The following is a 13,878-nucleotide window of genomic DNA, read 5'->3' as shown; positions in this document are numbered from 1 at the left end:
CACATGAAAAAAAAAAAAGCTATAGCCTCCCTTGAAATGCATATGAGAGAAGGGGCCTGAGGGCTTCATGCCAGTCGTGAGGGTGGGGGCCACACCACAGGCAATAGGCACAGACTTCAAAGCTGTCCCAAGCCCAGGACTCTGACTCATGGACTTCCTGAAGGTTTGCTTTCTTTTTGTCCTTAATTAATGAAGCTTGTTCATAATTAATGCCCTTAGACCTGGCTTGCTGGGGTTCATAGCTAAATGCTCCTTGTGCCTTGATCCATTTCTGATACGCTGAGGTGGCTTCAGCCTGTTTAACTTGGTAAACACTGCAATCTGGGCCACACCTTTAGTCACAGCCCAGGCTTTAGGTCAGCTGGTTCTGCACACAGGGTTACCTGTCACCATCCCCCATCTTGGGGTTCCTGCCATAGTCACAGTACAAGTGTATGCAAGAACCAATTTGTGGTAATGAAGGCTGTGTTGCTGCCAGTGACGTCTCAGATAATGAGAGTTGGTGCCAGTGGCTGGGTAGCAACATGAGATGGGGACTTCTGTGTAGGCCTCACAAGCTTGATCACAACACTTGTAGTAGCCTGTATCAGGGCCTTAGGTAAGCACTAGAAATAGAGATGGTGATTCTGGTGGCACCAGGACAGTGGGCTTTGATGGAAGTTAGCTTGAGGAGGAAATGGCTTGTCTATGAGCCAAAGCAGGAAAGAAGGAAATGGACATCTTCTGTGGGTTTGCTATATTGTCTCAGAATTAATATCTTCTGTCATGGTGTTGGGTGCATGTAGGTGGACTTCCAAACTCTTGTTGCCTGTGTTAGTTATCTATTACTCTGAGACAAATTACTCCCAAATTTAGAGACTTATAACAATTTATTATTCTCAGTTTTTTAAAAAAAATTGATATCAGAGAGGAAGGGAGAGGGAGAGAGAGATAGAAACATCAATGATGAAAGGGATTCATTGATCAGCTGCATCCTGCATGCCCCACACTGGGAATCGAGCCTACAACCTGGGCATGTACACTGACCAGGAATTGAACCGTGACTTCCTGGTTCATAGGTCCATGCTCAAACACTGAGCCCTGCCGGCTGGGCTATTCTCACAGTTTATATTGAGTCAGAGATTCAAGGGCAGCTTTACTAGGCAATTCAGGCTCAAGGTCTTTCATGAGGTCACAGTCAAGATATTGGCCAAGGCCACTGTCATATGAATCCTTGAGGCTAAAGGTACACACACACACACACACACACACACACACACACACACACCACTGGCAAGTTTGTGTTGGCTCTTAGTGGGAGGCCTCAGTTCCTCCCCACTTGGGCAGTTCTCCACAGGCTGCTGAAATGTCTTCATTACATGATGGCTGGCTTCCTCCAAAGCAAGTGAAAAGAGAGGAAGGGAGGAGGGAGGGAGGGAGGGAGGGAGGGAGAGAGAGAGAGAGAGAGAGAGAGAGAGAGAGAGAGAGAGAGAGAGAGAGAGAGAGAGATTATCCTTTGTATGACCTAGCCACAGAGGTCACATAGCATAATTCTATAATATTCTATTTGTTAGAAGTGAGTAATAAATCTAGCCTTCTAGAAAGGGCCAGAAAGGGCCTGCAATCTGGGCATATGCCCTGACCAGGAATCGAGTTAAACTCCAATGTTTAAAGGGCATATTAAGGAATTTGTGGACATTTTTAAAAAGCACCACATTGCTTTTAGTTCAATAGCTAACTATAACTTGGATTATAAGATCTTTTCTAGCTTCTATTTCAGACTTTCTTTTCTTATATAATCAGTAATGTACAAAATCATTAGTTGGAATATAATATAGTCAACTCAGATTTTTTAAAATAAATAATTAGAACACACTGCTCTGGCTGGTGTGCTCAGTGGTTAGAGCACCATCCCTGCCTGTCCCACCCCTCTCCATTGCCCCCTCACCGAAGGGTGGCAGGTTTGCTCCCCACCCTTGGGTGGGGTGCGTGCGGGAGGCAACCAGTGGATATGTGTGTGATTGTGTGTGTGTGTGTGTGTGTGTGTGTGTGTGTGTCTCCCTCCCTCTACTCCCTTCCTTCCACTCTCTCTGAAAATCATTGGAAAAAATATCCTCTGGTGAGAATTAACAACAACAACAACAAAAATTAGAACACTGATCTGTCCTCAATAGGAGGAAATCAAGTGTTTTCTCCTTGAATCCCTCTTTCTTTTCCAGTGAATTACCCAAGAAACCTGGGGCTTATTCAGTATAAAGTTGCCAGTCTAGCTTCCAAACAAATCAGCCAAGCCAGGGCTGTGCATCTAACTTGTGAAAGGTAAGATGTCTAGAGGGGACACTGACTAAGAAGCCATCCCATTCATCTCCAGGGCGATGGTGGAAAGGAATATTACCAGGTATAGTAGCCATGAAAATGCATTGTTCTGGTCTCTTGCTGTGGGGCGTTGAACTGACTGGCAGATGATCTGCTAGCCCTGTGGCTCTACCACCACATTTGTGCTAATGCAGGCTTATTCCTGTGAGATGAAAGGCTACTCCAACGGGCAACTCTGGTTCCAGCCCTCCTCAATGGCCTGGACAAGCCTTTCTTGGAGCTATACTGTAGTTTGAGACTCTTCTTAACCAATCCTGCCTCCCCCTTTTCTTCACAACGGTCAATTTTTATTCCAGTCTCTATCTTCTCCCTGCTTTTTTCTGCTTCCTTCCCCTTTATCATTCATAGACATTTCCCCCATAAGTCTCTTGTATGTCTAATATTGGCTGCCTCCCACACATACGCACCCCAACCAGGGCCTGCAACCCAGGTACATGCCCTTGACCTGAATTGAACCCAGGACCCTTCAGTCCACAGGCCAATATTCTATCCACTGGGTCAAACCGGTTAGGGCAAATGCTCTGCCTTTAAATTGGTGATCTCTTCCCAAGGTCTTGTCCCTTGAGCTGTTATAAAGGCTACTTCCTGTTTTTGTGGGGCTTGTCTATGGAGGCCACCAGGAGCTCTGCCAACTCAGGGGACTAACCCTGTGCTCCCAGGGCAAGGATCCCTAAGCACTTTCCTGTAGAGCCTGCCAAGAACTATTAGGATCTTATGTTTGTAAGTTGACTTACACCTCACATAGGAGCTGCTACCCAGTAGAGCGCCATTTCTATCTGGAATCCTCTCAGTTGTGTTTCAAACTTTCAGGATCAGCCTTTTTCACAGACAATATAGGGCCTTCCCTGGTAGGTGAGAACCTGACAGCTATAATCAGGAAATTGCTTTGTTCTACGTAGACTAAAAGTGTAAGATCTGTTGATGGTTAGGAAAGGTTAGACAGCTGATCAGATAGGTTTTTACCAGGGCAGTATTCATCTGTGCTCTCTATAGCTCAATAAATATTTGTTGTATAGTAGACTACTGGTTCCTCTCTTAAATTTCTTTTACCGAATCCTTTTTACTGCTGTGAGTGTTGGCGACTAATGATATATGTGTACAAAATGCTGGCCTTTTTGCCTCAAGGTGAGATCAATTCCATGGTACAATTCATAATCCAGGGCTCTCCATAGGATCAGGCTGAAGCTAAACTCCAGAGAAGGCCACATCCTTGCTTAGTTTCCTTTCCTGCTCTGTCCTGCTTTCTTCATTGCCTGTCTCCTGAGAGCAATCCCAATAAAGTATGCACCCAAACCCTGTGTCAGGCTCTGCTTCTAGAGAAACTGACCTAAGACACTATCTGAGTAAAAACCAAGGATTATAAAACCCATCCATATCCATGACCTTGAGGCGATGCAAGCAAAGAGATAAAAAATGATAACATAGAATCAGAGAGAGCAAAAGGGCCTCACAAACAGAGAGAATGCTTTTCTTGAGTAAACACACATGCATACACATACACACACACACAGAGCCCTATGACTCAGTTGGTTGGAGCATTATCCTGTACACCAAAAAGGTTGTGGGTTGAATTTCCAGTCAGGGGACATACCTAGGTTCAGGTTCAATCCCCAGTTGGGGCACGTATGGGAGGCAACTGATCAATGTTTCTATGTATGTAAAATCAATAAAGACATATCCTTGAGGATTAAAACACACACACACACACACACACACACACACACACACACACACACACACAAACTGGCAGAGGTACTTTCAAACTATCATAGTGCATGCAAACCTCCTTGGGCAAGCAGTTGGTGAGGACTCTTATTTAGAGTCTGGACTTAGAGCAGTTCCAGATCGAAGGCTAGGAATTCTTTGCCATGGGCATTAAAGTTTCTAGGACCTGGAAGTGGCCACCCTGATAAGGACTAGTAGAGAAGAAGGTGGCATGGAATTTCAGGTAGAAAAGCCACAAAACCTTAGTGATAAAGCAAGAAGAGTCCAACAGAAATACATCTGGAGCTGCAGCGACTTCTTCCATGAGGAGCAACTGGCCAATAAGATCAGAACCCACTTTGTATTATATATATAGATGACTAGTTGTGCATTAAAAATGTATACATAATTATATTGCCATTCTTAATCTAAGTTTACCTCGTAAGACTTATTCCTGTCTTTGCAGGAAGCAAGTTACAGGCTAATTTGGTAATCTATTGCTGTCTCAAACTGTCCCAAAACTTAGTGGCTGAAACAAGTACACTTATTTATTTTGCTCAAATCTGTAATTTGTGGTGGGTTCAGCAGAGATGATACTTCTCTGCTTCATAAGTGTCTGGGGCCTCAACTGGGAAGACTCAAATAGTCGGGAGGCTGGGGTTGGCTTCCTCATAATATGGCAGTCTCAGAATAAGTAGCTGAACTTCTTTTCTGGCAGCTGGATTTTCCTAGAGCAAGTGTTCCAAGACACTGAGAAGGAAGCTGCAAAACTTTGTATGATCTCGACTCAGAAGTCCTAGCACTTCCACCATAGTCTATTGGTTAAGCAAACACTAAGGCCAGTACAGATTCAAGGAATTGGGGGGGGGGGGGGGGGGGAGGTGATTAGTCCCCATTTCTCCATGGAAAGAGTGTTAAAGAATTTGCAACTATCTTTAATATACCACACAGATAGGAAATGTAGGAAACTCTTTGACAACAATAATAAAGGAGAAAGAAGATAGCAATACTTCCCTTCATAGGTCAAGGTTAGATTTTGTTTGTTTTGTTTAAGGAAAAGATAATTTGAGCACGTTTGGAGGCTAAGGAAAAAGAACAAAAGGAGGGAGTAGATTAAGGAAGAAAGAGAACGTTTGTTGCATCAAGGTTCAAGGGCAGCTGTATTGCCCTTCTGTGTAGGCAAACCATTTGGTTATCCATGAGTGTTTGGTAAAATAATGTGAAAGTTCACAGCCTGGGTTCAGTTTTGCTGTGGGGAGTGAAGGCGAAGTCTGATTCCGCTTCTGGTTATCTATTGCTGAGTAACAAACCTCTCTAAAACACAGAGGCTTAAAACAGCAGCCACTTTATCGTTTCTTAGGATTTTGGATAAGGCACAGGAAGAAGGACTTGTCCCTGTCCTAGGTTATGAGGAACGGCCCAGCCACCTGGAACAACCCAGCTGGCTTCTTCACTCAATGGCTGGTCACTCAGTTGGGATGGATCTGGCAGGTTCATGTGTCTGGGGTCTCAGTTCTTGGTGATAACTGGGTCCCTATTTTTCCTCAATATCATCTCTCTACAGCAAGGTAGAAGGTGGGGGGGGGGGGGGCGGGGAGCAGCTTATAATAATCAAGAGCTCATCATCAAGATTGCCAGGTGCTCTCTCTTAAAGCTGAGATCTGTAACCGGCACAGGGTCACTTCTGCCACCTTCTTCTATTGGTTGAGACAAAGGTCCAGATTCCCAGGTCAGGGACCACACAGTTTATACTGCCAGGAAGCATGTTTCATAGGGGGACCATCAAAATAATAAACTGACAAGAAGGGGTCTACAGACAGACTTGCGCTGGCTGAGGGTGCTCCTATCCCTAATTTTATGCTGCCCCCTCTTCAGGGATGATTGGAGGGCAAATAATGGGAAATAAGATAACCCCAATCTTCCTCCACAGAAGGGGGTCCGGTTTGCTACTGGATCAGCCTGAATCAAAGGAGGTTAGGCTGTGTGTGTGCTCGTTTAGTCTATTAAGCGTGTATGGAGCACAGTCGCTGCGCGAGGTTCCAAACACACGTGTTATTTCGTTATCCCTATTTTACAGAGGAGAAAGCAGAGGCTCGAACGCAGCACCTCGCAGCCCCACACCACGACGCGGCCTCCTAAGCCCTTTTTACCCCGCAGTTCGAGTTGGGACAGAGCGATGACGGGCGCCGTGGTCTCCGGGAGGGTCGCGCTCCACACGGCCCGGCAGGGCCAGCCGATCGGCCGGCTCCCAGGCAGCCGGGGAAGGGGGCCCCCCCGCTTCAGGGCTGCTCCCCCGCGGCCGCCTTCCTGGGCGAAGCGCAGAAACCAGCCCGCTAGGGGGCCTTCGTACCCGGCCCCGGGGTGGGCGCGGGGGTCTCCGGGAGCCGCAGACTCAGGGTAGGACGCGCGCCGACAGGATCCCGGGGGCCGACCGCCCGCGGCGGGGCGCCCACTCACGCACGCGCGCTCGCGCCGGCCCCGCCGGCCGCGCGGCTCTGGCTCCGCCCTCAGGATGGGCCGCCGGAGCCACCGTCCGCACGGCCCCGCCCCGCAAGGCCCGGCGCAGCGGAGCCGGCCGAGCCGTGTGTATGTGTTCTCGGGGCGCCGTCTCAGCCCCGGGAAGATGGTGGCGGCGGCGGCGGCGACTGAGGCGAGGCGGAGGAGGCGGACGGCAGCGACGACAGCGCCCGCGGGCAGAAACGGCGGGCGGCTCCGCGACCGGGTCGCCGCCGGGGCTGGGGGACCGGGGCTGGGGGCCGGGCTGCGCCTCCCGCGCCTGCTGCTGCTGCTGCTCCCGCCCCTGCTGCTGTTGCCCTGGGCTGCCGAGGCCGCGGCGGCAGCGGCCGTGGTGTCGGGCTCGGTCGCCACCGAGGCCAAGGAGTGTGACCGGCCGTGTGTCAACGGCGGCCGCTGCAACCCTGGCACCGGCCAGTGCATCTGCCCCGCCGGCTGGGTGGGCGAGCAGTGCCAGCATTGCGGGGGCCGCTTCAGGTGAGTGGAAGGCGGTGTCGGAGGGCCGGGCCCAGCCAGAGGTGGAGGCTAAGGGGTGCTCGAGACGGCTGCAGGCCCGAGGTGGATGCCAGACGGAAAGTGGGGAGGTAGGGCCGCCCCACGGTGTTCGAGGACCATTTGCTTCCGGGGAGATCGTCGTCTGTGGCCCGGGGTCTTCCTGTACTTGGGCGATGGCAAGGTTCGAGGCAGAGGTGGGGGTACCCCAAAGGGGTTTGGGTGCGGCGAGCCACCTTGGGAAAAAAAAGCTTAGGGTCCCAAAATGTATCAAAGCCCGTCTCTGAAACTGGGCCTCTTTCGGATAAACGAGGTGTGAAAGAAGAGGTGGAAAGGAGAGCCAGTCTTACTTAAACACTTGGTTTTAACATGCCCTTGTTCCCTAGGGCCTGATGAGTTCCCCGACTGCTGGAGAGATGAGGCACTCTGAAAAAAGAGGGCCTTGGAAGTGATTTGTTGGCTGGAGGTAGAAAGGGTAGGATTGCGAGGTCTGAGAGAAAGAAGAATCAATGATTGTTGGCTAAAGGAAAGTGAGGAAATTAGCCCTTTGAAGCTCCCTGGAAGCCGCAGATTGGAAGAGGGTCTGTCGGTGAGGGCATTGAAGGAGGTTCCTGTTGGCCCTGGTTTCTGGGGAATATGGAGTTCCGAGTTGGGCTGGTTCAGGGCAGTACCTCTTGGAGAGATCACTCACTAATTAATTAGTGGTTATCTATTATTTGCTTCAGTTGTGCAAGGAATTCCAGATAATGCACACAAATAGATTAGCCAAACTTTGGCCTAGTTCACAAGGAGTTTGGAATATAGCAAGAAAAAGGTATGTACACAAATAACCCCAGTCATAGGGGAGCTACAGAGCCCCGCATGCCGTTGGTAGGGGTTTACTGAACACTTTAAAAAAAAAAAAATCCTCGCGGGAGGATATGTTTTTATGGATTTTAGAGAGAGAGGAAGGGCGAGAGAGAGAAACATCAATGTGAGCAACATGGATCGGTTGCCTCCTGTATGCGTCCCAACTAGAGATGGAACCCATAGCCTAGGTATGCGCCCTGACTTGGAATCCAACCGGAAACATTTGGTGTGTGGGACAACGCTCCAACCAGTGGAGCCACCTGGCCAGGGCTTTATTGAACATTTTTGATCTCAGATGTGGAGGAGTGAGGAAATAACGAAAAACAAGCTAGACAGGGTCACTGCTTTCATGGATCTTCCATTCTAGTCAGGAAACAGGCTGTTAACAAGTAAATGTGTAATTGAAAGAAAAGACTTATCCAATTTGCTTAAGGCCATGGAGATGACGAGCAGGGGACAGAGAGAGGACCTGACTTAGTTAGGAATGGTAAGTTTAGCGATTGAATAAGTGACTTTGAGTTGGAATCTGGCAAGACTGGGGAGATAGGCAGGGGCCAGGCCATGTGGATCCCTGTTGGTTGGGTTGAGAATTTTGACTTTTAGCCTGTGAAGAGTGGAATGGTCTTGGTTTCATGACATTACAGGCTTTTTAAATTGTAATGGCCTTGAGCAGGAATGGCCTTGAAGGCGAGGCTAGAGCATTTTGAATTTGGGGAGCTTCCAAGATCAAGTGAATGAATGGTTTGATCAGAGGAAAGTTCTTTCAAGTTCTGAAAATCTGGCATGCCGTGGTAGGCAGCGGGGGACTGTAGTGTGGGGAGGGAGATGCATAGCAAGATCAGTCTGTACAGAGTAGGTGGACTCACTTTAAGCATGAGCGATGGTGGGCAGCCAGGTGGGAACAGTTAGTGTGGGTCAGGACAGCAGTAACCAGAGGTAGGATATGAGATAGGTCCTAAGTGGTATTGTAGAGGTAAGTGACAAATCTTTCTTTGAAACTGATTTGCTTTTGGGAAGAGGGGGGATGCTGAGGGGAAGAAAACTAGATTCTATCTTGGGCTATTGAGAAGATAGTGGTACCATTAAGAAACACAGTGACACAGGAGGAACGGATCTGAAATGTTTAATTTTGCACACACTGCGATGCTTTCAGGGTATCCAACTGGTAGGACAGGTGTAAGCATTGGCATTATCTATCTACTAGTGGCCCGGTGCACGAAATTCGTGCACGGGGGCGGGTGTGTGTGTGTGTGTGTGTGTGTGTGTGTCCCTCAGCCCGGCCTCCAATCTGGGATCCCTCAGGGGATGTCTGACTGCCGGTTTAGGCCCGATCCCAGTAATCAGGGACCGCTGGCTCCTAACCGCTCACTTGCCTGCCTGCCCGATTGCCCCTAACGACTCTGCCTGCTGGCCTTCTCGCCCCCAACTGCCCCCCCCCTTGCTGGCCTGATCGCCCCCAACTGCCCTCCCCAGCCAGCCTCATGGCCCCCAACTGCCCTCCCTGGCCAGTCTCCCGGAAGGTCTCCCAGTCTAATTAGCATATTACCCTTTTATTAGTATAGATGAAGGAGATTGCCAGGGAGATAGAGCAGATCTGAGTGTTCACATAGAAAGTCCAGAGGATTAGAGAAGAATCACTTGTTATGGGGAATAGGCAGTCCTGACACTGGTTGTCTCGGATGGTGTCACACTTGAGTGAAGCAGCTCCCCTGGTTACTGTGGACACTCCATTTGAGCCAGTTTGAGCTGGTGTCAGGGTCCTTTCCTTTGACATTGGTCTTGATAATTTTATTATATTTTGTGGGCTCATGGCATTTTCATCTTTAGAAATGAAAGTAAGAGGAACTTATGTCTCTGACCTTTAAACAAACTTTTTAAGTTTTAGTTGAAGGATTATTTTTAGGGGAAGAGTGAAGTACTGGTTTTGATTACAGTGGTATGTATCTTGATTTAACTGATAAACCTCCTTGTTGTTAAACTAAGAGACATTAAAATGGACACCTTTCTGGTTTGTATTGGCATCAAGTTGGTGTGTTTTTTTAAAGCTTTTTAGTTCCATAAATCCCATGTTATAATTGCTATTATAAGGACTCTTTCATTAATTGAAAGGAATGTAGGATAATAAGAGGATTTATATTTTACTGAAGTTATTACTGAGTGCATATTAAATGCCAGGGACCTGATCAAGCATTTTCTTATACATTGTTTCATTTAATCTTCAGGACAACTCTGACAGTGTTGTATAAAATTTGATTTTTGTGTGGTTGTAGTTAGAATATCACTTGATTTTTTTTTTTCCAAATGAAAGATACTACAAAAATGATTAATTGCAGAGAATAAAGTTAATGGTGCCATTGTAATAAAAATAACTATGGAATCTTTGGTGGATGATTTCTAAAGCAGTACCACTTTCATTCATTTTTATGTGAATCTTTATAATTCAGAGATATTTTTTTTTCTACTTGTGTCATCACCATAGAAATATTTCTTTGGAGGATAAATATCAAGTTAGAGAATAAAGATATTAAGTCCATTTATGAAATTAATATGCATTTAATTTTTTAAAGTTCTTGCTGTACAAAACTTTTGGGAGGATAGTATAGAATAACGTAGTGAATTGGAGCCATGATGTTGAGTTACCTTCTATAGGAGAAGAAGAAAAGAAGTAGGCAGTTATTTAATACTAGAGGCCTGGTGCACAGATTCGTGCACTGGTGGGGTCCCTTGGCGTGGCCTGTGGGGATCAGGCTGAAACTGGCAGTCCAACGCTGTCTGCTGCTTCTGCTCATCCCAGCCCTGCTACGCCTGCTGCCGCTGGTCGGTAGGCTCCCTGCTGCTCTGCTGCGGTCTCCAGGCTGCGGCGGCCAGCTGTGAGCCCTGCGTCTGGCGCCCATCAGTCAGCTGAGTGGTGCTCCCACTGTGGGAGTGCACTGACCACCAGGGGGTAGCTCCTGTGTTGAGCATTTGCCCCCTGGTGGCCAGTGTGCATCATAGTGACCGGTCAACTGGTCGTTCGGTCGCTTAGTCTTTTATATATATATAAAAAGACTGTGCTCGAATCCGTGCGCCAGTAGCTCGCCAGTAGCTCACTGCCGCCCGCCAGTAGCTCTCGGCCCGCTGCCCCGCCCTCCTGTAGCTCCCCCCGCCCCCCCCTCATAGCTTGCTGCCCTGCCCCCTCTGGTAGCTCTCCACTGCCGGCTTGTAGCCAGTAGCTGCCCCACCCTCCTGCTGATCTGTGATCCAGTCGTTACTACGCGGTCAGTCGTTATGTTTCACGGCGTAATGACCATTTGCATATTACATCTTTATTATATAGGATACTAGTGGCCCGGTGCATGAAATTTGTGCAGGGGGGGCAGGGGTGTGTCCCTCATCCCAGCCTGCACCTTCTCCAATCAGGGACCCCTTGGGGGATGTCTGATTGCTGGTTTAGGCCTGATCCCACGGGATCTCGCAATCCGAGACCACTGGCTCCTAACCGCTCACCTGCCTGATCACCCCTAACCACTCTGCCTGCCGGTCTGCTTGCCCCCAACTGCCCCCCCTGCCAGCCTGATCGCCCCCAACTACCCCCCACTGCCGGCCTGCTTGCCCCCAACTGCCCCCCACTGCCGGCCTGCTCGGCCCCCAACAGTCCCCCCCCCCCCCCCCGCCGGCCTGATCACCCCCAACTGCCCTCCCCTCCTGGCCTGATCGCCCCTAACCGCCTCTGCCTCGGCCCCGCCACCATGGCTTTGTCCAGAAGGACGTCTGGAAGGTCTCCCGGTCTAATTAGCATATTACCCTTTTATTAGTATAGATAGATAGATCTGTTTTGTGCCTGGCATGTACAGTAACTACTAGGATTAGTCACAGCAGCAGCTGTCACCATTTATCTAGCATCCATTTTTTCCAGGTGTTGTGTTAAGTACCTTTTAGGAATTATTCCTTGTAATCCTTAGATTGAAGGTATTCCCATTTCATAGATGAGTATATATTGAAATTACTTGCCCAACTTATAAACAATTGTGGTTTGAACTCAGACCTTGTCTAATTTCCAAACCCATGCTTTCTATTGTACCATTTGGCCTCTCATTTTTTCTGAGTCCAGTCACCTTTTATGAACATTCTTTGGAAGGGCTGACCTAAATCCTTTGAGAAACACCTTGAGCTTCTTTTCCAACTTGGGCCTGGCAGAAGGGCTCCCATAAAGAAGGGTGGAGAGTAGAAGAAGGACCGTTCTGCCATCAACAAGATAGTGATCAGAGAATATACTATCATTATTCACAAGCCCACCCATGGAATGGGTTTTAAGAAGTGTTCCTCTCAGGCTTAAAGAGATTGGGAAATTTACCATGAAGGAGATGGAGACTCTAGATGTACACATTGACACCAGGCTCAACAAAGCTGTTTGGGCCAAAGGAATAAGAAATGTCCCATACTGTACTCAGGTGTGGTTGTCCAGAAAATATAATGAGGATGAAGATTCACCAAACAAGCTCTATATGTTGGTTACCTAAGTACCCATCACCACTTAAAAAAATCTGCAGTTAATATGGTTGAGAACTAACTGCTGATTTTAGAATAAAGTTATAAAACTGCTCCCCCAAAATCATTTTTGCCTATATGACTGCCATATATCTTTTGTCCTTCTGTTTCTCCTAAACTTCATTGTCTTATTTTCTACTATTTGATGGGCATCTTTACTGGGATGTTTTAATGTCACCTCAGAATGAGCCATGTGTAAGACCAAACTTCTTATCCTCATTGAAATAATAGTCTTTTCCTTTGCACTTTCTTATATAAGTAGCAAATCTGACTTTAGATAAACAACAGTCAATATTTAGGAGTAATTCATTGCTCTTTCTGTTTATTCTCTCTTTTCTAAAGTCTTAGAAATTTGTTCCTTTTCATTTTTCCTGTTGCCATTCTAGTGTAACTAGTAACTTGAGTACATCTGCATGGTCCTTTACCTCATTGCTAACCTGCCTCTGTTACACCCTGACTGGTCTCTTGCACCTCCAGAGTCCATTCTACACTTTGTCACATAATCCCCTGAAAATATGTGTCACTATCTAAACCTCTTTTTTTTCACTCCTTTTAACTGTAAATTGACTGTCAACAGAAGGCTCCCACTGCCCTATATACTTCTTTTTTCCTACACAAATTCTTCCACTTTATATAGTTTTCCTGCATATTTGTTAATTCAGCAGTATTCTGCATTCTTCTCTACTTATGTAGATTCTACCCCAAGGCCCATCTTCAGTTCTCTATAATCTATAATCTATAATCTATAATCTATAATAGAAAATTCTTCAAAATCATACCTGTTTATCTTCTTTTGAGATGAGTTATCAACCCGTTTAATTCATGGATAGCTACTGAATGAATGATTATTATGTATTAGGTTATGTGCATGCCTTGAGCATATGAATGTGGGTAAGAATCAGGCCCTGCTTTCCTATTGGAGAGCTCATAATTCTGAAAAGACAGCTAAGCGCACAGGCAATCAGAAATTAATAATAAAAATACAGGCAGGATGTGGTGCAGGGTTAATATGTGGTGGAGAGACTAAATTTTTGAGGGCTCTGGTAGAAGGTATACAGAGAAGAAGACATTTTGGACAGATCTGAGAAGTTTAGTGTGAATAGTGAAACATGAATAGTGGGGGAGAAGGGCATTTCAGAAGGAGCAAAGAGCTTGTGCAAAGACAGAATCATGAACTGTCAAACACTTATTAGGGTATTAGTTTCCTAGGTTTGTGGTAACAAAGTGTTACAAAATGGGTGGCTTAAAACAACAGAAATTTAATTGCACAGTTCTGGAGGTCAGAAATTGGAAATGGAAGTCTTGGCGGGGCCGTACGCTCACTGAATAAGGGAGAATCTGTTCCTTGCCTTCCTCTAAGTTTCTGGAATTGCCAGCAATCCTGCGCATTCCTTGGCATGTAGGTACATCATTTCAGTGTCTACCTCTATCATTTCA

At 47.1% G+C, this 13,878-nt stretch overlaps 1 protein-coding gene across 3 annotated transcripts in view; it reads left to right on the top strand.

Annotated features, from left to right (window-relative positions):
* Nucleotides 1-6,638: 6,638 nt before the first annotated feature.
* Nucleotides 6,639-13,878, top strand: part of ATRN (attractin) — a 174,863-nt gene continuing 167,623 nt past the window's right edge. For all 3 annotated transcript variants that reach the window (XM_079784526.1, XM_079784525.1, XM_079784524.1), the window contains exon 1: nt 6,639-7,050. In XM_079784526.1, the coding sequence (XP_079640652.1) occupies nt 6,683-7,050 (368 nt within the window). In that variant the 5' untranslated portion in view covers nt 6,639-6,682. The remainder of the gene's footprint in view (nt 7,051-13,878) is intronic.

This window comes from Cnephaeus nilssonii, assembly GCF_951640355.1.
Source record: "Cnephaeus nilssonii genome assembly, chromosome: 11".
NCBI lineage: Eukaryota > Metazoa > Chordata > Mammalia > Chiroptera > Vespertilionidae > Cnephaeus > Cnephaeus nilssonii.
Note: the sequence above shows the minus strand (reverse complement) of the source record. Positions and strands in the feature narration are given on the sequence as shown.